A 23,225-nucleotide genomic window follows, 5' to 3' on the forward strand; every position below is an offset into this window, starting at 1 on the left:
AATCAGCCATTTTTCTTGGATATGTACTTATCCATTTTCTACTATTAATGTTTATCACAATGCCTAGATCATAGACAGCCCTCAGTATGTGGCAACAGTTGTTATTCAGAGTCTTCCACAATCCAGCATTTTGGCCTACTTAGTATAATCTCTATTTTGTATAAACGTCTCCCTCCTTTTTCCCCCTGTTCATCCTGCATCTTAGCTTTTTTTAACTTACTGAGATTTCAGGAGCATATCCTGCTCTTTTCAGGTTTTGTTCACACCCGTCTATGTGAAGTAACTGTGCCTCACCCCCCTCCCACACTAACATGCATATGATTAAATCTACTTGTTTTTTAAGGTCCAGTTTCAATCCACTTTTTTCATATACCGTTATTTCTTCAGTGACCTAAGTTAAAATTACTCTTTGATCACATGACACCTTTTTTGTATCTCTGTTATAGCATTCATTTACAGTGTTTTATGTAACTTAAAACATCTGCTTCATCGGCTCTGCTAAAGTCTTTGACTTTGTAGATCACAACAAACTATGGAAAATTCAGACCACCTCAATTTTCTCCTGCGAAACCTATATATGCAGGTCAAGAAGCAACAGTTAGAATCAGACATGGAACAACAGACTGGTTCCAAATTGGGAAAGGAGTAAGTCAGGGCTGTATATTATCACCCTGCTTATATGCAGAGTACATCATGTGAAATGCCAGACAGGATGAAGCACAAGCTGGCATGAAGATTGCCAGGAGAAATATCAATAATCTCAGATATGCTGATGAAACCACCCTTATGGCAGAAAGGGAAGTGGAACTAAAGAGACTCTTGATGAGGTGAAAGAGGATTGTGAAAAAGCTGGCTGAAAACTCAGCATTCAAAAAATGAAAATCATGGCATCCAGTCCCATCACTTCATGCCAAGTAGATGGGGGAAACAATGCAAACACTGACAGACTTTATTTTCTTGGACTCCAAAATCACTGCATATGGTGACTGCAGCCATGAAATTAAAAGATGCTTGCCCTTTGGAAGAAAAGCTATGACAAACCTAGACAGCGTGTTAAAAGAAGAGACTTTACTTTGCAGACAAAGGTCTGTATAGTCAAAGCTTTGGTTTTTCCAGTAGTTATGTATGGATATGAGAGTTGGACCATAAAGAAGACTGAGCACCAAAGAATTGATGCTTTCAAACTGTGGTGTTGGAGAAAACTCTTGAGAGTCCCTTAGACTGCAAGGAGATCAAACCAGTCAATCCTAAAGGAAATCAATCCTGAATATTCATTGAAGGGATTGAAGCTGAAGCTGAAGCTCCAGTACTTTGGCCACCTGATGTGAAGAGCCAGCTCATTGGAAAAGACTCTGATTCTGGGAAAAATTGAAGGCAGGAGGAGAAGGGGACGACAGAGGATGAGCTGGTTAGATGGCATCACCAACTCAGTGGACATGAGTTTGAGCAAGCTCCCGGAGATGGTGAAGGACACGAAAGTCTGGTATGCTGCAGTCCAGAGGGTCGCAAAGAGTCAGACAAGACTGAGCAGCTGAACAACAACAAATGTAACTTTCATTGAGGTGTAACATTCACATAGGAAAGTACACAACTTGTAAGTATATAGCTAGATAAATTTTCCCATAGTAAGTATGTTCCTATTACTCGCTTCCCTATCAAGAAACTGAGCATCACCATCATCCCAGAGGCCCCTTGTGTCCTCTTGCAGTCACTACCCTTCCCACCATCTCACCCCAGCCATGCCAAGAGTAACTGCTCTCCTGTCTTCTAACACCGTGGTTTAGCTTTGCTTGTTTTAGAACATTATATGAATGAAATTATATAATGATCAACATTATGTTTGTAAGATTCAGTCATTTTGCTTTCTGTAGTTTGGTTCATTCATTTTAATTGCTGTTTGGAATTCTGTTTATGAATATCACAATTTCTTTTTCCATTCTACTTTGTATGGACATTTCTTTTAGTCACTAAGTCATGCCCAACTCTTTTTGTGACCCCATGGACTTCAGCCTGCCAGGTACCTCTATCCATGGGACTTCCCAGGCAGGAATACTGGAGTAGGTTGTCATTTCCTTCTCCAGAGAATCTTCTCAGCCCAGGGATCGAACCTGCATCTCTTACCTTGGTAGGTGGATTCTGTATCACTGAGCCATCAGGGAAACCTGTGTATGGATGTTAGGTTTTTTATTTGCCTTTCCTTGATGACTAATAAAGTTGAGTGACTTTTTAATTTTTTTTTTCTTTTTGGCCCATTGGATATCCTTCTTTGTGAAGAATCTATTTAAATCTTTATTTTTTTTTTCTTCTATATAATCATTAAAGGCAAGTAAATATATCATACCTCATTTTCTGCTGACATGGGTTCTAGAAGAATGCCATACTGTTTACATCATAGCTATATATATTTTTTTAATTTGAGACTTTATGAAGCAGATTAAATCAGGAACTGATCAATGTTTTTCAGAAGGATAATGATGTACTGCTACCCATCAACATATATTTATTGAATACCCATTGTATAAAATTCTATTTGCCTCATTGATGATACAAAGAACCACTCACTAATGTACTTGCAAATCATCATCTCTATTCCTTAGTTTCTTCATCTATAAAATGGTGTGATGTTGGAGTTGTTTGGGTATTTTAAATATATACAACCTTGTTCCTATCTGAACTTACCCTTTTACTAAAATGATTTCAGACATATTTGAAACTATTGAAGAAAATTGTGATAAAATCGGATTTGAGCAGAAACTTAAAGAACAGTAATAGTTAATCAAGAATTAATTAAATCAAAGCCCACTGCTTTAGTTTTTTTGTTCATTCTTAATCTGTATGCAGAAACTATATTTATATAATCTGAACATTTTATGTGAAGTTAATTTAATTTAAAACCGAGACAATCTAGAGATAAAAGGAAGCACACCAATATAGTATGTACTTATACAAAATGATATGTATTATTTTTTAATTAAAAAAAATTAGTTTAATTTGACCAAAAGGATAATTGTCTTAAATAGCTGCTTTATGAACAATAGTGAGAAATCAAGTCTTTCTTAAGAAACAATAAAAGCAGAAATATTTACTTTTTATTATTTAAAAATTAACACAAATTTTTTTCTCAAGCTTATTCAGGATTTATCAGTGAGTACCCTGAAGTTTATATTTTTTGTTAGTAATTTTAAAACTTCAGGATAATATCCTTAACATATCAATCGTGATTCATCATGACTGAATCTTTTTCATTTTATTAATACCTAACGTCATTTCAGCCTAAAGTCATTTCAGTCAGTTCATGAAAAAGGAAAGGCAAGTTAGAAGGAAAGACCTGGTTAGTAAGGTCATACATGATGGTTCATTTATATATAAATATGATATATGTTTATATATCATATATATATGTTAGTTTAACTCTTCTTTAAATTAGTTTTGTTGTTTTCAAACTGATCTTTTAGAAAAATTGTTTATTATGTAGTTGACACAAAAATAAGATTTATCGGCTGAATTTCAAAGGTGATATTTGATCTTAGTCTAAGCTCAACTTAGTAGTACTGTTTAACAGCTCGTAATTTCTCTCCAGGATCTAGACTAAAAGACACTATAAGTAACCAGAGACTTACGCCTTGCTTTTCCAACTGTTCTATTCTCTGGGACACCAAATCATCATGTACTTTACACTATGTACTTCTGCAGTGTTCTATGAGTGTTCATACTAAATGCCAGAGCCTGGTGGGCTTTAGCCATGCCTCAGGCTCAGCTGTGTATCATTGTTCTGCTCAGAACATAAAATAATAAGAAAAATAAAATCTGTTTATGATCAAGATTAGGCCCTTTCAAAGAGTTTTCTTTCTAGAGATCTAATTGCACCTTAAGATTACTGGAGGATTTCAACAACTGTTAAACTTTCAAAGGTTCAGGCTAATTAGATGTTTGACCATATTACTTTTGCCTTATTTATGTGTTAGCTAGCAAATATATAATTTTCTTAATACTTGTAAGGGAGTATAATGCTACTATGACTTTGGGACCTTTCTAAATTCCCATATCTTTTATTGTCATATGTAATACATAAATGTTAATAATACTATAGGTCTTGGTAAGGAATAGGCTTTTAATAGAAATTAATACTTTTTAATAAATTCTTCTTTATAAATATTAGAAAATTTTCAGTGATATAATTTTGGTTGCTTTCCAAGCATTCAGTTTGCTTATACTCACTAGTTAGTAATAAAAGCTTCTTATCTGTAAGATGAATGGATTAGACTGGATGACCAAATTCCAGATTCACTTCTGTATGCAAGTTTCTCATCTATGAAATGTGTGTAATAAAAAATACCTGGGAAATAGTTCAAGATGGTGAGGTGTAAGGTCTTGAATTCACCTCCTCCCATGGACATATTGAGTCTACAGTCTAAATGGAATAATTTCCTCTTTAAAAAACCTAAAGACTGGCTGAGTGATGACTACAAGTCACACAAATAGGAAGAAAACCACAGGGAAGTAGGTAGGAGAGGCTTGTAAACCCCACCAACCTTCAATATGGAGGGAACTCAAAAACCTAGAGGTTCTCATAAGAAACAAGGGTTTCTTGTTAAGAAAGGATTTCTTATTAAAACGGGTTCAAACCCACATTGGGAAGCCCATGTTTTAAGACCTGCACCCTTAAGAGACAAGCCCTCAAAACATCTAACTTTGAAAGTGAATGGGGCTCACATCCTGAGACCCACAAGACTGTAAGGTTCTGAGTAATGGCTGTTGGAGGGCCCACACACTTGGACTCACCCGCCCCAGGGTTCAGCTCAGAGGCAGTCTGTCTTGCCCAGACTTAAGTGAAAGAGGGTCACCTACTTACATTAAAGTATCAGCCCGGGGGCCAGACATCCAGTTGAAGACACATGTAGGAGACAGCTGGAACACTCTCCGAGGACAGAGACTGGCATGTGCTGTCTTTGCCCTCTCCCTTTGGTCTGCTCCAGAATACCAGTTATCTCCCAGAAGGAAGCTGCTACGTGTATCTGGTTCCCTGATTTTTGTGACTTCTGCCCAGGAGACACACTTCTTAATCGCCTGCCTTTGGAGGCAAAGGGGAGCTTGTGTTCCTGGTCCAATGGAACTATAACAGTCATCCAAAATGGAGATTATACGCTTGTCTGGCACCCTGATTTTTATAGCTGCTGCCAGAGGAAACATCTACATAGCATGGGATGGGTGTCAGTGAGGCTTCCAGTCCTGGGTCCCACGGAACTGTAACCGACAGAGAAAGAGTGCTTTCACAGCTCCCAACTCCAGGCACAACAACAGTCGCAGACCCAAGAGCTTGATTTTTCTGTGAAAGAGACCTTTACCTGGCTGTGATGGCTGCAACCTGAAGGGGTAGGCTTCTAAGTAAGTGTGCATCTGGGGACTGATTGTAATCCTTTTCAGAGACATCAGAGCGCTGGTGCTGTCTTCGTGCTGTCCCTCTTCCACACTCCTGAGTGCCAGTATGCCCCCAAGGGGAGGTTTACTTACATCTAGCAGCCTGGGTTTTGTAGCTCCTGCCTAGGGAATGCTGCTAAATCAACTGGCTCTGGTAGTCAGGGGGGCTTGCATTCTTGGGCCATTTCAATGGAATGTGGCAGTTGGAATGATAATTCTTGGTGAAGTACCACCCCCAAGACACTGCACAGCCAGCAGACTTGGGCACAGCCCCCCAGTTTTTCTGTGAAGGAGGCTTTTTTGCTCTGGCCCAGGGGGCAGGCCTCAGGTTTAGCGTATGTCTAGTGGCCTACAGAGCTACCCAAAAGGAACAGAGGTAATCTCGCCTCTTTCCCTCTGTCTTGCACCAGCTCACCAGAGTCTCACAGAAGAGTGCTTATACTCTTGTCAGGAGCCCTGATTTTTACAACTGCCCAGGGGACCCCTCCAGTTTGCTTGGCTCTGGTGCCATCAGGGCTTAGCTTGTGGTCACACTGGACTGTATATACCTGCCTACTTTTAGAAGCTGCTTCTGAGGGTCTGACTTCCAGTCAGCTGATTTTAGGTACTGATATCCTCCCCTTTAGGGCCCTGATAGGTCTTGGTACATACTTGAGTAGTGGGAGTTATTAAAAAATATAATAGACCACTTGGACAAGTACAAAAGTTTAAGGGCCAAACCAAGACCTAGGACAGGGTTGAACAAGTTTCTGGGCGGATGGTGGTTTCATCTACTGCATAGAAACCATCACAGAGTCAAGCAAAATAAAGAAGCAAAGGAATATGTTCCAAATAAAGCATTAGGTAAAACCTCAGCAAAAAACCTTAATAAAATGGAGATAAGACACATTATAATTAAAATGTCAAAAGTTAAATACAAGGAGAAAATCTTAAAAGCAGCAAGATAAAGCAACCAGTTACGAATAAGCAGACCCCCATAAGATTATCTACAGACTTGTCAGCAGAAACTTTATAAGCCAGATGGGACTGGCACATTATATTCAAAATGCTGAAAGGGGAAAATCGCCAATAAAGAGTACTTTACTCAGCAGAGTTAGAGAGGAAAGTTCATGGTGATAAATGCCTACCTCAAGAAATAACAGAAGCCTCAAAAAACCTTACTTTTCACCTCAAGAGACTAGTTAAAGAAGAGCAAAGCCCAAAGTCAGTAGAAAGGAGAAAATAACAAAGATTAGAGCAGAAAAACTGTTAGCTAGAGTCACCAAGAGAAAAAGAGAGGAGTCAAATAAATGACATCAGAAATGAAGGGGAGATAGTATAACTGATACCACAGAAATACAAAGGATCATAAGAGACTACTTTAGACAGTGACATGCCAACATATTGAACAACCTAGAAGAAATGGATAAATTCCTACAAACATACAACCTACCAAGGCTGTGATCAGAAAGAAATAGAAGATTTGAACCAACTAATTACTAGTTAAGGAGATTGAATCAGTAATCAAAAACCTCCCAAATGTTCTACCAAACATCTAAAGAAGAATTACTACTTATCTTTGTCAAACTCTTTGAAAAAATAGAAGAGGTGGGTAGAAACTTTCAAATTCATTTCATGAAGCCAACATTACCCTGATCCCAAAACCAGACAAGGATGCCACAAGAAAAGAAAATTACGGACAATATTTCTGTTGAATATAGATGTAAAAATTCTCAAAAAATATTAGCAAACTGAATTCAACAATATATTAAAAGGATCATACATGATCAAGTGGGATTTATTCTAGAGATAAATGTTGCGGGGTCAACATTCACAAATCAATCAATGTAATACAACACAAGTGAAGGATAAAAATCATATGATTATCTCAGTAGCTACAGGAAAAGCATTTGACAAAAATCAACATTCATTTATGATGAAAAAACTCAACAAAGCAACGGTGAAGGAAATGTACCTCAACATAACAGAAGCCATATACAACAAGCCCACTCCAATGTCATACTCAAAAGCTGCCCACTCTTGCCACTTTTATTCACCATTGTACTGGAAGTCTTAACCCATGCAAGTAGGCAAGAAAAAAAAATAAAAGGCATCCCTATTGGAAAGGAGAAAGAAAACTGTCAACGATTTACAGGTGACATGATATTATATATAGAAAACCCTAAAGAGTCCAGCAAAAAACAATTAGAACTAATAAACAAATTGAGTAATGTTGCAGGGTTCAAATGAATACACAAAGATCTTTTACATTTCTACACACTATCAGGGCTTCCCTGGTGGTTGAGTGGTAAAGAATCTGTCAGCCAGTGCGGGAGACACAGGTTTGATACATGATCTGAGAAGATCCCATATGCCACAGAGCAACTAAGCCTGTGCACCGCAGCTGTTGAACCTGTGCTGTAGAGTCTGGGAGCCACAACTACTGAAGCCCACATGCCCTAGAGCTTGTGCTCCGCAACAACAGAAGCCACTGCAGTGAGAAACCTGTGCACCACAGCTAGAGAGTAGCCCCCATTCACCGCAACTAGAGAAAAGCCAGTGCAGCAACAAAGACCCAGCACAGCCAAAAATAAATAAATAAAGTTACTGTATTTTTAAAAAGCTATCAGAAAGCAAAATTTAAAAAAAACAGTCCCATTTACAGTTGTATCAAAAAAGAGTAAAATATTTAGGATTACATTTAACCACCAGTGTTCAGGACCTGTACACTGAAAACTACAAGACATCAAGGAAAGTAATTGAAGAAAACACAAGTAAATGGAGAGAGAGTTTGTCCTCATGGGTTGGAAGAATTAATAGTGTTAAATGTCTGTACTAATCAAAGCAGTCCACAGATTAAATACAATCCCAATCAAAATTCCAATAGCATTTTTCATAGAAATGGAATGAGGAATTCTAAAATTTGTGTGGGAGCAAAAAACACCTCAAGCAGCCAAAGCAATCTTGAGAAAGAAGAACAAACCTTCAGGCCTCATACCCCCTGATTTCAAACTCTATTTTGTAACAATATGGTGTTGGCACGAAAACATATAGTTGAATGAAGCTGAATAGAGAGCCCAGAAATAAATCCACACATATATGGTCAATTAATTTACAACAAAGAAGCCAAAATTATGCAGTGGGGTAAGGACGGTCTCTTCAATAAATGGTGTTGGGGAAACTGGAGAGCCTCATGCAGAAGAATGAAACTGGTATTTTATACCACACAAAAAATTTCCTCAAACTGGATTAAAGGCTTGAACACAAGACCTAAAGTCATGAACTCCTAGAAGAAAAGATAGGTAGCAAGACCCACTACTTCTTTTTTTTTTTCAATGTATATATGTACCACATCTTTTAATTAATTTTTTTTACTGAAGGATAATTGCTTTACAGAATTTTGTTGTTTTCTGTCAAACCTCAGTATGAATCAGCCATAGGTATACATATATCCCCTCGCTTTTGAACCTCCCTCCCATCTTGCTCCCCATCCCACTGCTCTGGGTTGATACAGAGCCCCTGTTTGAGTTTCCTGAGCCAGACAGCAAGTTCCCCTTGGCTATCTATTTTACATATGGTAATGTAAGTTTCCATGTTACTCTTTCCGTACATCTCACCCTCTTCCCCATGTCCATAAGTCAATTCTCTATGTCTGTTTCTCCATTGCTGCCCTGTAAATAAATACTAGAGTACCATTTTTCTAGATTCCATATATATGCATTAGAATATGTTATTTATCTTTCTCTTTCTGACTCACTTCACTCTGTATAATAGGTTCTAGGTTCATTCACCTCATTAGAACTGACTCAAATATGTTCCTTTTTATGGCTGAGTAATAGTCCATTGTACTATATGTGTACATATAGTACACATATACTATATGTGTATATGTACCAGAACTTCTTTATCCATTTATCTGCCGATGGACATTTAGATTGCTTCCATGTTCTAGCTATTGTAAATAGTGCTGCAATGAACAATGGGATACATGTGTCTTTTTCAATTTTGGCTTCCTCGGGGTATATGCCTAGGAGTGGGATTATGATGGTTTTATTGCTAGTTTTAATTTTAAGGAATCTCCATACTGTCTTCCATAGTGGCTGTATCAATGTACATTCCCACCAACAGTGCAAGAGCATTCCCTTTTCTCCACACCCTCTTCAGCATTTATTGTTTGTAGACTTTTTGATGATGGTCATTCTGACTGGTGTGAGGTGATATCTCATTGTAGTTTTGATTTGCATTTCTCTAATAATGAGAGTGATGTTGAGCATCTTTTCATGTGCTTGTTAGCCATCTGTATGTCTTCTTTGGAGACATGTCTGTTTAGGTCTTTTTCCCACTTTTTGATTGGGTTGTTTGTTTTTCTGGTATTGAGTTGCATGAGCTGCTTATATATTTTGGAAATTAATCCTTTATCAGTTGTTTCATTTGCTATAATTTTCTTCCATTCTGAGGGTTGTCTTTTCACCTTGCTAATAGTTTCCTTTGCTGTGCAAAAGCTTTTAAGTTTAATCAGGTCTCATTTGATTACTTTTGTTTTTATTTCTGTTACTCTAGGAGGTGGGTCATAGAGCATCTTGCTTTGACTTATGTCATCGAGTGTCCTGCCTCTGTTTTCCTCTGAGAGTTTTATAGTTTCTGGTCTTACATTTAGGTCTTTAATCCATTTTGAGTTTATCTTTGTGTATGGTGTTAGGAAGTGTTTTAATTTCATTCTTTTACATGTAGCTGTCCAGTTTTCCCAGCACCATTTATTGAAGAGGCTGTCTTTGCCCCATTATATATTCTTGCTTCCTTTTTCAAAAATAAGGTACCCATAGGTGCATGGGTTTATTTCTGGGCTTTCTATCTTGTTCCATTGGTCTATATTTCTGCTTATGTGCCAGTACCATACTGTCTTGATGACTGTAGCTTTGTAGTATAATCTGAAGTCAGGAAGGTTGATTCCTCCAGCTCCATTCTTCTTTCTCAAGACTGCTTTGGCTATTCAGGGTCTTTTGTGTTTCCATATGAATTGTGAAATTTTTTGTTCTAATTCTGTGAAAAATGCCATTGGTAATTTGATATAGGTCACATTGAATCTGTAGATTGCATTTGGTAGTATAGTCCTTTTCACAATATTGATTCTTCCTGCTCAGGAACATGGGATATCTCTCCATCTGTTCATGTCATCTTGTCATCTTTGATTTCTTTCATCAGTGTCTTAACAATTTTCTGTGTACAGTTCTTTCGTCTCCTTAGGTAAGTTTATTCCTAGATATTTAATTCTTTTTGTTGCAGTGGTGAATGGGATTGATTCCTTAATTTCTCTTTCTGATTTTTCATTGTTAGTATATAGAAATGCAAGTGATTTCTGTGTATCCTGAATCACTTGTGTGTACAAGTGATTTTGTATCCTGCAACTTTGCTAAATTCATTGATTAGCTCTAGTAATTTACTGATACTATCTTTAGGGTTTTCTATGTACAGTATCATGTCATCTGCAAACAGTGAGAGCTTTACTTCTTCTTTTCCAATCTGGATTTCTTTTATTTCTTTTTCCTCTCCGATTGCTGTAGCTAGAACTTCCAGAACTATGTTGCATAATAGTGGTGAAGGTGGACACCCTTGTCTTGTTCCTGATCTTAGGAGGAATGCTTTCTGTTTTTCACCATTGAGAATAATGCTTGCTATAGGCTTATCATATACAGCCTTTACTATGTTGAGGTAGATTCCTTCTGTGCCCATTTTCTTAAGAGATTTAATCATAAATGGGTGCTGAATTTTGTAAAAAGCTTTTTCTGCATCTATTGAGATTATTGGTTTTTATCTTTCAGTTTGTTAATATGGTGTATCACATTGATTGATTTGCATATATTGAAGAATCCTTGCATTCCTGGAATAAACCCAACTTGGTCATGGTGTATGAGCTTTTTGATGTGTTGCTGAATTCTGTTTACCAAAATTTTGTTGAGGATTTTTGTATCTATGTTCATCAGTGATATTGGCCTGTAGTTTTCTTTTATTGTGTTGTCTTTGTCTGGTTTTTGTATCAGGGTGATGGTGGCCTTGTGGAATGAGTTTGGAAGTGTTCCTTCCTCTGCAAGTTTTTGAAAGAGTTTTAGAAGGATAGGCATTAGCTCTTCTCTAAATGATTGATAAAATTCTCCTGTGAAGCCGTCTGGTCCTGGGCTTTTGTTTTTTTGGGAGATTTTTGATCACAGCTTCCATTTGAGTGTTTGTAATTGGGTTGTTCATAATTTCTGTGTCTTCCTGGTTCAGTCTTGGAAGATTAAACCTTTCTAAGAATCTGTCCATTTCTTCCAGGTTATCCATTTTATTGCCATATAGTTGTTCATAATAGTCTCTTATTATCCTTTGTATTTCTGCATTGTCTGTTGTAACCTCTCCTTTTTCATTTCTGATTTTGTTGAGTTGATTCTTCTCCCTTTTTTTCTTGATGAGTCTGGCTAAAGGTTTGTCAATTTTGTTTATCTTCTCAAAGACCAGCTTTTAGTTTTATTAATCTTTACTATTGTTTCTTTCATTTCTTTTTCATTTATTTCTGCCAGATCTTTGTGATTTTTTCCTTCTACTAACTTTGAGGATTTTTTGTTCTTCTTTTTCCAGTTGTTTTAGGTGTGAAGTTAAGTTGTCTATTCAGTGTTTTTCTTGTTTCTTCAGGTAGAATTGTATTGCTATAAACTTCCCTTTTAGAACTGCTTTTGCTGCATCCCATAGGTTTGGAGTTGTTGTGTTTTCATTGTAATTTATTTCTAGAAATTTTTTAATTTCCTTTTTGATACCTTCAGCAACCTGTTGGTTATTTAGAAATGTGTTATTTCATCTCCACGTGTTTGTTTCTTACAGTTTTGTTGTTGTTGTTGTTGTTGTAATTGATATCTAGTCTCATAGTGTTGTGGTCAGAGAAGATGCTCAATACGATTTAAGTTTTCTTAAATTTACTGAGGTTTGATTTGTGTCCCAAAATGTGGTCTATCATTTGGATAAGACCCACCTCTTGATGTGGGTCTTGGTGATGATTTTTTTTAATCTGACAGCAAAGATAGAATTTTTTAAAATCAAAGATAAACAAATAGAACTACATTAAACCAAACAGCTTCTGCACAACAAGGAAACTATCAGCCAAATAAAAAGGCAACCTAGTGAGTTGCAAGTCAGATATCTGTTAAGGGGTTAATATTCAAAGTGTATAGAAAATCATTCAAGACAACAACAACAAAAATAACTTGATTTTTCAATTGGGTAGAAGATATAAATAGACATTTTCCAAAAGAGACATCAAGATGAACAAGAGGTATATGAAAAGATGCTCAGCATCACTAATCATCAGGGAAATGCAAATCAAAACCATAATTAACTATCACCTCACACCTGTCAGAGTGACTGTTATCAAAAAGACAACAAATAACAAGCATTGGTGAGGATGACAAGAAAATTGAACCCTTGTGTGCTATTGGTGGGAATATAAATTGGTGCAGCCACTATGAAAAACAGTATGGAGGTTCTTGAGAAATTAAAAATGGAACTACCATGTGATCCAACAATTCTGCTTCTGTCTATATATCTGAAAAATGAAAACACTAACTTGAAAATATATGCACTGCCATGTTCACTGCAGCACTGTTTATAATAGCCAAGATATGGAAACAGCCTAAGTGTCCATCAGTGAGTGAATGGATAAAGAAATTGTGCATATACACAGCGGAATATCATTCAGCCTTAGAATGAAATCTTGGCATTTGCAGCAACATGGATAGACCTCAAGAGCATTATGCTAAGTGAAGTAAATCAGACAGAGAAAGACAAATACAATGTGATCTCCCATACATGTTGCAACTAAAAATTCTGTTTAAAAAAGCTAACAGAGATAATTTATTGTTGGTTGCAAAAAGGATATTAGTAAAGGCTGAGAAAGATGAGTGAAGTGGGTCAAAGGATTGGGAAAAAAAAGCATTTTGAAATCATGCATTAAGTCAGAAGTAGATGCCTTGAATTTGTAGAAGTCCTTAACCAATTAGAACTTTTGGTACACAAATTTAAAGCATGTTCTTATGAAGAAAAGCAGTTGGACTTTATACCATTTCATAAACATGTAATGGTATTCTCCTTTATTTTCTGCATAATAATATACAGATTATCCTTTCATCAATCTTTTTATAGGTAGAAATGTGTCATTGCAATGAGACAGCTCAATTGCACTCTAGGGGCTATTGTCACCATCCTCATTAACTGGCATTTAGGCAGTAGTAGCCCAGCTGGTAAAGAATCCACCTACAGTGCAGGAGACATGGCTTTGATCGCTGGGTTGGGAAGATCCCCTGGAGAAGGGAAAGGCTTCCCACTCCACTATTCTGGCTTGGAGAATTCTTTGCAACCCCATGAACTGTATAGTTCATGGAATTCTCCAGGCCAGAATACTTTATGTATGCTATGACTGTATTTTGCCACAAGTCTTTTATGATTTTCAGTTATATTTTTGTACCTTTAAACAATGTTTACTGTTAACTTACATAGTTTATTTGTAAAGGGTATGAATAAACTTTAAAGATAGACTTGCTACTGAAGATTTTGAGTGACATGTTGGCCATATTAAATCTTAAGCTTAATTTCAAAGTCTGTAAACCATACTTTAAAAAAAAAACGATAAAACAAGAAAAATCTGATTTCAAGAATGGCATTAGACTGTAGTTATCCTGTGCATAGGACATTCTCTGTGCCTTCCCCGTTTTTTGAGTCCTGCATAAATATAATCTGATGCTGAGTTAGGTGTTAATTGACACCATATCTTGCTTGATCAAACTGCAGTTAAAGTTATGAAGCAGGAAAACAAGATATAAACTAACCAAGATCTTAACATGGCCTGGAATGACCTATGGTGTGTTATATAGCCCTGGTTTCAAAACTGTGAATAAGTAGGATAGCCTGTAAGTGGCTCAGACAGCAAAGAATCTGCCTGTAATGCAGGAGGTCCAGGTTTGATCCCTAGGTCAGGGAGAACCGCTGGAGAAGGGAATGGCTACCCAGCCCAGTATTCTTGCTGGGAGAATTCCCTGGACAGAGGAGCCTGTAAATACTTAATGACCCTGAGGAGTCGGGTGGGGAGGGAGGTGGGAGGGGGGAACGGGATGGGGAATACTTGTAACTATATGGCTGATTCATGTCAATGTATGACAAAACCCACTGAAATGTTGTAAAGTGATTGGCCTCCAACTAATAAAATAATATTAAAAAAAAAAAAAAATAAAATAAAATAAAATTTTATTCTCCCAATGAATTCCCCTCTTCTAGTGGCATAAATGAGTCAAAAACCAGATGAAACTGGATGGTCACATTCTGAAATCATACTCAGGATTAGTTCAATTTGACAAGCAAATTTTGCATCGGCCATCCTGACACTTAGTTTTGCCAACCTTCTGCCTACTCCTTCTGCCAAAGTAAAGAACTTTAGTGTACTAACACAGCGGAGAAAACATCAAAACCTCAGTCACAAAAGGAGGATAGAATGGATATTATATCTCTCATTAGACTCATTTCTTTCTCTTTATATGATTTCAGGTGTTTTAGGCCCACCTGCCAGTGCTGTCATAGGAACCAGTGGGCACTGTTTTCTTTTTTTACTTCACTTGCACATTGCCTCAATGTGGTTTTTTTAAGGTTTCTTGTCATTTTAAATATGACATACTTACTAAATCATATTTAAAGTCATATCAAGTTATATGTCATATTAAGGTTTAATGTGACTCTTCAGTCTTGTTCCTTGTTCTAAGAATACAGTGGTGAACCAGATAGACGTGGTCACTGCCCTGGTTGAACTTACAGTCTAATGGAGGAGACAAACAACAAATAAATTAGCTATTACATAATTGAAAGCTAGGAGAATAAAAGATACAAAGTACACAGATAAGGAAGGTGGTGAGGGCATGGCAGGAGAGGCTGCTTTGGATAGGGGAGACAGAAGAGACCCTTTCAAAGTCATACCAGGCTGGAACTTGAAGGGTAAGAAAATATTCCAGGTAGAGGAAACAAGTATCAAGGCCCTCAGTTGTAAAAGAGCTCATTCACATTTTCTTTCTGTGCTCGTTTAAATCATAAAGATGACTGATTTAATTTGCTAGTGAAATGGTTATGACTTGATGCAATTCATTTATCTATATTGTCAGCTCCCCAAAAGAGTCATTGCTTCACTTTGCACTTTAAACCTTGGCCTCTGAACCACTTGGAGCATCACATTTAGTCTCAGCTTAAATATGATGTGTCTAGTATTCCTTATAGAGGGAATTCGCAGTACCTGGCAGCTCCTTTCCCTTCTCCCTGTTCCTCAGCATTGTTGAGAATGCATCTGCTAGGCACCTCCACTCCTTCCCCTCAGCCCCACTGCTCGGTGCTGCAACAGGGAGGGTGCAAGCAAGAAAAACACCAGTCTTCAGACCTACCCATTCTCTCTGTTGAGGCTCCCATCCTTCTCCTGAGTCTCTACCAATTTGACTTCCAAGTTCAGGTCACTTCAAAGATGTTGCCAGCATATTCAACCATGTACTACAAGAACTCAAGTCCCAGTTACCACTATATGCTGCCCATTCTAGTGGATCTTCTTCTTTATCCTAAACGTCTCTCCTTGGATCGCTACCACATGACTTCTTCATCAAGAAGCTATATTGGTTGATTCTGAAATGGGGAGTGAGCAGGGAGATTTAACTGAGTTCTTTTGCAATTCCTCTGACTCCCTCTTTGGTATGCCTTTGGTAGCAGTTCTCCAAAGGCCAACAGGAAATGACCTTTTCCTGCTGCTGATCTGGTGAAGGAGGAATTGGTCCTCTACCTAGGACTGGCAGCTGTAGAGAAAGACAGAGTACCTGATTCTAGTAGTAGTTAAGACTTGGCTTGTTTCCCTGGTCCCAACTTGAAGTTACTGCCTTATTAAGTACATTTTTCTTGGCATTAATAAGGGTGGTAGGGATGAGAACACTGTGCCTTTATTTTTTCCCTTATTGATAAAATGAGAGTGTTGGTATAGATGATCCCTAAGGTTCCTTTGTAATCTAAACCATATAGTAGTAGTCTTGTCTCTGTCTGACACCCATAATGTTTACATTGGAAATTATTCCAGTATATGAGCTTGAGACATATGTGGAAACATAGAGCCCAACTGGTTGAGTGTTAGTTTCTGCAGTTAAAAGCAGTAATACTGTATGCCCTGAGGATGAAGCAAACTAAGCAAGCCTGAGTTAGTCTTTAAGGAAGGATGAACATGAGTCAATGAAAATTGTAGTGAATGACTTGAAGATGTGTTTCTTCACTTTGTCATAAGGGTCAGATTTGACTGAAATGACACTGTGCTAATATTATCCTGAGTTCTGTTGCTCTCAAAATTGATCCCTCCTTCTCTTGCAGGAGCTATTGTGACAATCTTGGTTACCATCCATTAAGTGCTGCTGACTTCGGGAAGATTATGAAAAATGTCTTTCCAAACATGAAGGCACGTCGTCTGGGCACAAGAGGCAAATCTAAATATCCTTTACCAGTTTGATTTTTAGTGATCTCTTTAAGTTCTCACTTATTATGAACATCTGCTGTTGTAGTTCAACTAGCAACTATATTTAGAATTAAATTTAAGTCAACAAATATAAACAACTCAAAAGTACTTAGAATAATTGTAAATGTTATTCTCCCAGCTATTTATCACACTGCAATAACAAATGGTGGTTATTAGGATTATGATAGATCTCACCTTTCTCTGTCACTGTAATGTGTCCTTAATGGCTTGATCTTCTTTTCCTTAGTAATGAGGATTATCAAGGTATACCATAGGACAGCACTTGAAAATTATATCAATAAAAGTGGAAAAAGATGTTAGCTTACCATCTTTCCTTCCTCTACCTTAGAAACATAGGGTTCTTCCTGGTGATATATACAACATTCAAAAATATTTCTTGTGGAACTTGGCCTGGAGGATTAGTGTTATCTTTAAACTGTTTTTCATACAGTCATCTAAAGGCTGTTTTAAAATTAAAATCAGGGCATAGAAAAGGCACCATAGGAGCAAACAGAAGTAAGGAAATTAAAATTAAGACTTTATTATAAAGTTCTTCCTACCCTTGGAAGAAGATTGTCACATGGAGGGTTAGAAATCCTATTAGAAATACATCATTTCTCTCTGCTTAGCTGTGGGCCTCTTTCAAAGCATGAAAATTCTTCTTTGGAGGAGATGAGAAGGGGAAGGGGAGAGGCTGCTTTTCTAAAATGACTCCAGGCAGGCGCTCTCTAACTACTTGTTGCACGACCTAGTCTTGTTTCCTGAGTGCAAACAAAAATGTCTTGGTGTGTCATTGGCATGTTACAGGTGATAATCCTGTGTGTTTCAGTGGAAAAAGAGAAGTGAAAAGGTTAAAGCCCTTGTGACACTCTTAAGAGTTGTTTTTGTCCCTGTGCCCTGGCTAGAGTTTCCCTTCTCTCTGCCAGGTTTCCATCTGGATATTCCTTTCCTTCTGACCTGTTTGTTACTGGTGGCTGGCACAGCTTATTAGGAACATTTATTCATAAAATTTATACCAGATGAGAACCATTTTGTTTCCTTTAAGATGGTAATATTCTATAAGAACTGTTGCAGTTTCAAAAGAGTAAAGGTGTCCTGAGTTTCTAATATTAAAGACTCTTCCTGAAGAACTCAGAAGGTAGATGGTGTCTCAAGGCCGATTTTATTCTCATTTCATATATGATTGCTTTCCAAGTGCTAACTATATAAACAGTTCATTTAATGTAGAGTACTTTAGACCTTGACCATTTATTACATATTGCTACAGTGGACTAAGAAAAAAAGCTTTTGTTCATATGCCAACACTGCCCAATCTTGATTTTCACAAAACTGGAGATGGGGTAAGAATTTCTGCCTTTTATTTTTAATAAGTAAAATTGTACCTTATTATCAACATCGAAATGCATACTGCATAGTCTCATTTGAATAAACAAACAGTGGTCATGTGTTTGGACTATTCGGTGCATGGAATTCTCCAGGCCAGAATACAGGAGTGGGTAAACTGTTCCCTTCTCTAGGGCATCGTCCCAACCCTGAAATTGAACCCAGGTCTCCTACACTGCAGGTGGATTCTTCACCAGCTGAGCCACCAGGGAATCCCAAGTAAAATTGTACCTTAATTATCAACATTGAAATGCATACTACCTAGTCTCATTTGGATTAAACCAGGGACCAGGAACTGCACCTTTTACTAAATAAACAAGTCAAAAAACTCAACAATGGCTGGAAACTGTTAGCGTACATTACTTATTTCACATGTGCTTACATTACTTATTTCTTGAAATTAAGGGGAAAAAAGATGGATCTAAAGTTACTGATTTGTAGATATATCCATGGTGTATATTGTCAAATGGAACTACAGAGTAAAGTGTATAGAATGAATGTTTTCAGAAGAGAGAATATAGTTCATGGATAGTTTATTTTCTTGATGTTAGAAAAGGCTTTTAGAAAAATTCAGATCTGTTCTTCTTCATGTATGTTTAACAACATATGTTTAGATGTTATATTCACAATGCTGCTGATGGCTATGCACCAGTAGGTACAGGCATAGGACTCGTATTTGCAAGGATCTACTTTTCTGCCTGCCAACACCAGTCACTTAGTACTACTTTGACCTGACAGATTTAGATTATATCTTCTGATTAAGGAGCTTCACTGGTGGTTTATACAGTAAAGAATCAGCCTACAATGCAGGAGACCCAGGTTTACTCCCTGGGTCAAGAAGATCCCCTGGAGAAGGAAATGGCAACCCACTCCAGTATTCTTGCCTGAAGAGTTCCATGGACAGAGGAATCTGGTGGGCTACAGTCCTTGGGATCACAAATAGTCAGACAAAACTGAGTAACTTTCACTCACTCACTTCCTATGTATCTTGAGTGTGCTTCAGTTTAATTTCTCTGAACTTTCTTTTTAAAAGTCTTTTTTTTTTCCCCCTTTTTCTTCTGTTTAGTTGGAAGGCACTGAACCTTCTGGGCAGCTTCAGAACATTGATGAAGAAGTTATCTCTTCTGCTTGCCGTCTTGTGTGTGAGTGGGCCCAGAAGGTGTTAAGCCAGCCATTTGACACGGTCTTGGAATTAGCCCGCTTCCTTGTAAAAAGTCACTATATAGGCACCAAGTCGATGGCAGCGCTTACTGTAATGGCAGCAGCGCCACCAGGTACAAAGTTATTAACAAGCTGAAACTGACAGGGTGTTACTACATCTAGAGTTGGTGGTAAAAGAAGAGTTTAGCCATAAAACTTCTTTCTCTTTTTAGTATTTGTATATGTTCACTGTTCATTTAATACTAAATTCAGATGGACTTATTGAGCTACCGAAAATAATAATAATAGTTTTTTCATGATAAATTTTAAGTTACAGCTTTGTATGTTGATCTGCTTAAATATGAAACCATTATGCTTTGCCAGTTGTTATTTCACTCATTTTTCCATTGCTATTTTAAAGTTTAAAGAATATATGTATGTGCACTTTTAAGTATATATGTTTCTAAATTAATAAATATTACAAGTAAATAGTAAGGTTAAGTTTTTAAATTACTTGCTGAGACTCCTGTCCCCAAAACTAATACTTATAAATGAAATGATCTTTGGACAATGTGAAAGGTACCTAGTCTAACAAAAAGTAAATCAAGTGAATGAAGCATTATTATGAAATAACAAGAGTGACTTTTTAAATATGCATTCAAATGACTATTTTTATTCAGATACGAACTCTAGAATTGACAGTTTGAGGACTGGCAGTATCATTAGAATAATGACTCCCTTGTAAGTTAATAGCTGTATAAACTACCTGATTTCATGAAATTTTTTAAATGTCTTATTTCAGTCATACTTTAATAACCTAAGAAAGAGTGAATAAATTTTGTTACTACTCTAGGAAATTATAACTTCTTTTAAAAAAATTTATTAATGTGAAACAGTAGATTTATCACAGTGAGGACTATAATTATACTCTTGAATAACTTTACTTTTTTATCTTAACTTCATTATTTTAGTAAGGAATCCTTTTCCTCTGTGTTTAAGAAGCTTTAAGCATTTGTGGTATGTGTGTGAGATTGTTCTGTTCTGTCATTTTTTTTGTCATTTGAGGACCATCAGTATGACCAAAATAGCCTTTTACAAGAGCCTCATAATTTTTCCTATCTTAGTTAAACTGGATGACTCAAATTGAAGAGTGCATGAGCAGCCTTATGTAGCTAGTTAGTTCACATCTGTTACCTCATTTATTCCCACGGCAGTCCTGTAAGATACATGATATTTATTCCCATTTTAAAGATCAGAAAAAGACTAACACTAAAGGAAGTTAAGTCCATCTGACTATTTGTCCACAGTCAGATGAGTTGTGGAGCCAGAATTTGAATCCTGATTTGTCTGTCTCCAAAACCAAGGTTACTCCTTTCCATAAGACTGTTCCTAGCTTCTGGCAAAACAGGTTCAAAAAAAGATATGGGCCCTTCAACTTTCAGTGTCCCCTTTCTCGTACCCCTACTGACACCCAGAAGAGGAACACGTTGAGGATTTAGGAGATATCATAGGGTAAAGAAACGCCTGTCTTTTTATTTCCTTCATTATTCACATAGGCAGACTGAAAAAAGAATGTTGAATTAATGGATTTTTAAGGCATAAATGTGAAGAAAGGTATATTCTATAAATGAAAACACTGACAATCATATAAATAGACATTTGTATAAATAGATAATATATAATTTAGACATTTGTAACTTTTTGAAAGTAGCTTGGGAGGCTGTTCTTTTAACAGCTGTGTCATTACTCAGTATTTTAGAATCTTGCAATTTTGTTCTCAGCCACTGCCACTTTTAAAAATACCTTTTGTAAACGTGAATAATCTCCATCCTTTGAAGGTGAATCTGGTTTTTTATAGTCTCCATATTCAGAACAGGTTGTATTACAGATGTCCTTTTTTAAGTCAGCTGCTTGGAACCTGCTCCTGTCCAGAAACCCTGGCAGGAGGCATCAGACAGAGAGCTTTGGGCGGTTGGCAGAGGCTCTTGGGGTGCAGGTGCTGAGCAGCCGGAGCCGAGGCTGCGGGTTGCGTGGGAGCAGTGTGATTTGAGTTGGATTTGAGGGGAAAAAATAGTACTTAGGTGATTAAAGGGAAGGTCAGAAAATGAGAGATTGTTGAGAAATGAGTGTGTGGGTGAGAGTTTACAGCCACTTTCTCTCTTTCCCGTCCCCACTCACCAGGCTGTTGCTGTCCACAAGATGAAAAGCAGAACGTCTGGGGAAGGGAAGGGCAGGGCGTGCCCTCAGGACGGGGTGTCCTCCCCTGGCCTCCCTCCACTCTTCTTACTGACTCTGCTCCCTTTCTGTTGATCTTAATGCCATTCCCTAGATGTGAAATGAGCTTTTGTAAAATTAAATTTATTACATAATCAGTTTTTCTTAAATTAAAATTTATCCCGCGCTGATTTTATCATTCCTTTTTCTCAGTGTTTCATCTTACTACTGCTTGAAAAAGTTTCCTCGGAGACCCTTTTTTTAGACTTTATTAACCTCAGTCTTACTAAGAAATTCTGCTTAATTTCTCCTAAGTCATACTGATATAATTGTATGAGTTAAAACTGTAGTACCTATTTTTATGAAATTCTTGTGGAATTAAAGACTTGTTTTCCCCGTGCATTTTTTCCTAAGATATAGATGGTTTCTGTAAATATGTATTGAGTGCCCCTTGTGGGCTGAATATTAAAATCATAAAAATACATGAATTTCTTAATTAGAGAAGAGGGGAAGCAGATTTTCTGACATCTACTGATAAAATGTAAAACATGTTAGCTTGGCACTGACTTGTCTTAACTTCTGCACATTAGTGATATATAGCTACTATTCTTTTCAAAATCTTCATCTGTTATTGCTGATTTAACTACCAAGCTGAACCATATTTTAAGGTACAGTTAAAACCATATTGGCAAATATTTATAAACTGTAAGTGTAATGTTAATGCTTTGTAAAGAAATTGTGAGTTAAAATGTCCTGGATTTGTTGCTTTGTCCAGTAGATGGCTACATAATCAAAGAAATTGAACTGTAACTGCCTTCTCTAAAGAGTATTTACGCTCTCCTTTTCTGTTTATTTTCAGGAATTAAAGGAATTACCCAGCCTTCTGCTTTTATACCTACTGCTGAAAGTAATTCCTTTCAGCCTCAAGTGAAGACTCTGCCATCTCCTATTGATGCTAAACAGCAACTGCAACGGAAAATCCAGAAGAAACAGCAAGAACAGAAACTACAATCCCCTTTGCCAGGAGAATCCTCAGCAAAAAAATCAGAAGGCGCAGCAAGCAATGGAGTGACTAATCTCTCTAATGGGAACCCTGCAATCCTCTCTCCTCAACCTATCGGTATCGTCGTGGCAGCTGTCCCTAGTCCCATTCCGGTAATATCATTAAACAGCATTTGGCCTGACTGGGATGGTGGGAAGTCCATTGTTTAATTAAAAGTAGCGCAGGAGGAGGAGGCAAGCAGAGGTATAAATTCAGGTATAAACTGAGTTTGTGACCACACAAAGATTTCACTTCAGTCGGTTGTCTTTTATTCAGGATATACATTGTTATCTACAAAATAAGCTATAAACAGAAGTGAAATTACAAGACACATAAGTTTGCGCATAATCAGTCAGAGCTTTACATAGGAGATAAGTCATTTTCAGAGTTGTTTCATCTCTCGCTCAGCAAAGATGACACAAATGCAGGCTTTTTTTGTTTTGGTTTAGTTTTTTTTCCTTTTTATCATTCAGATGGAACAAAATTGTAATGTGTAGCGGTAAAACATTA

The 23,225-nt window shown here is 37.1% G+C and overlaps 1 protein-coding gene across 2 annotated transcripts in view; it reads left to right on the forward strand.

Moving 5' to 3' along the window:
- Window positions 1-23,225, forward strand: part of RFX7 (regulatory factor X7) — a 142,553-nt gene that overhangs the window by 110,014 nt on the left and 9,314 nt on the right. For both annotated transcript variants that reach the window (XM_065941913.1, XM_065941914.1), the window contains 4 exons: window positions 16,795-16,911; window positions 18,192-18,276; window positions 19,386-19,593; window positions 22,533-22,828. In XM_065941913.1, the coding sequence (XP_065797985.1) occupies window positions 16,795-16,911; window positions 18,192-18,276; window positions 19,386-19,593; window positions 22,533-22,828 (706 nt within the window). The remainder of the gene's footprint in view (window positions 1-16,794; window positions 16,912-18,191; window positions 18,277-19,385; window positions 19,594-22,532; window positions 22,829-23,225) is intronic.

Source organism: Muntiacus reevesi, chromosome 7 (genome assembly GCF_963930625.1).
Source record: "Muntiacus reevesi chromosome 7, mMunRee1.1, whole genome shotgun sequence".
NCBI lineage: Eukaryota > Metazoa > Chordata > Mammalia > Artiodactyla > Cervidae > Muntiacus > Muntiacus reevesi.